The sequence below is a fragment of the Triplophysa rosa genome, unplaced genomic scaffold (genome assembly GCF_024868665.1).
Source record: "Triplophysa rosa unplaced genomic scaffold, Trosa_1v2 scaffold410, whole genome shotgun sequence".
Taxonomy (NCBI): domain Eukaryota; kingdom Metazoa; phylum Chordata; class Actinopteri; order Cypriniformes; family Nemacheilidae; genus Triplophysa; species Triplophysa rosa.
The window spans coordinates 114,244-115,507 of NW_026634411.1; the positions used below are offsets into that span (position 1 = coordinate 114,244).

At 49.1% G+C, this 1,264-nt stretch overlaps 1 protein-coding gene across 1 annotated transcript; it reads right to left on the bottom strand.

Moving 5' to 3' along the window:
- Positions 1-6: 6 nt before the first annotated feature.
- LOC130550723 (homer protein homolog 1) lies at positions 7-1,088 on the bottom strand (the record flags this gene model as incomplete). Its single annotated transcript, XM_057328214.1, has 4 exons — positions 7-402; positions 494-574; positions 646-756; positions 886-1,088. Coding segments are annotated over 4 exons (590 nt in total), but the record flags the coding sequence as incomplete, so codon positions are not given.
- Positions 1,089-1,264: the final 176 nt, after the last annotated feature.

A 1,264-nucleotide genomic window follows, 5' to 3' on the forward strand; every position in this document is an offset into this window, starting at 1 on the left:
TGTTTACGCACTGCTGTTGTGTGTGTGTGTGCATGTTTACGCACTGCTGTGGTGTGTGTGTGTGTGTGTGTGTGTGTGTGCATGTTTACACAATGCTGTGGTGTGTGTGTGTGTGTGTGTTTAACATGCATGTGGAATGTGAGATGATCACAGCAGCTCACTCTCTGTATAATATGTGTGACGGTGTAGCGCAGCGCACGTGTGTGTTTAACTGCTGCCACTCTCGATGAGTTTGGCCAGAGTGTCTCGCAGTTCCGTCAGCTCAAAGATTTTCCCGTCCAGCAGGTCGAGTAGCGAGCGCAGACTCTTGCGGAAGCTCTCTCCCTCCAGCTGGCTGTTGTCCAGACGCTGCTCCAGATCGGACAGCTGAGCTTCTAACTCGGCGTTCCTCAGCTCTTTCTCCTGACCACGCCACACAAACACACAACAGTCAAACTCTCTCTCTCACGTGCTTTACTCTGCAGTGTACGCCGGAGCTCTCAGGTGCGTTTACCTGCAACTTTTGAGCGAGCGAATCTTTCTGCTCTTGCAGCTGGTTGGCGTTTTCCACCTCTTCCTTCAGTTTCTCAAGTTCCTGTGGGAACGGAAATGAGGTCAAAGCTCAGAGGCTTCACAATCAAGCAGCTGAAGGTGTTGAATTCTCACCTGCTCTTTAGCTTTGAGTTCAGCCTCCAGCTCCTCGATGGTTTGATTCAGTTCTGTTTTCTGAGTTTTGATGACGCTGGTTTGTGCGCTAACACACTCCAGCTCCGTCACCTGACGTCACACACAACAACACAACATGTGAGCTGTCACATATTCCACAGAAAGACAGAATTTGATTGAGTGGTGAGTTTCTTGATGACATCATCAATCATTCAGAGAATTTTACACAGCTGGTCTCACGCGTTTGTGGAGTCTCTCGGCCTCGTCCTGATATGCCGCCAGCTGCTGTTTCCACTGTTTGACGTTGGCGGTGGATTCCAGCAGCGCTGCCGTCAGTTTGGCGTTGTTTCCCTTCAGAGCGGCGAGCTCGGCCTCCCAGTGTTTGGTGATGGACGTGGAGCTGCGTGAAGAACATCTCAACAGATGAGAATCACACGAGAGAACTTAAAGGAACCTTATGTCATCAGGTCCCTGAAATGTCAATCAATCGTCAAAACAATAAACTTCAGCGATGCTAATCTTCTTCAGTAAAACACAACCTTGCCGTAAGTGCGTTTCAGCAGAAATGATGTTTTATTAACAAAGTTCGGGAGAAGCCGGAGCACATAATCAAACTCGG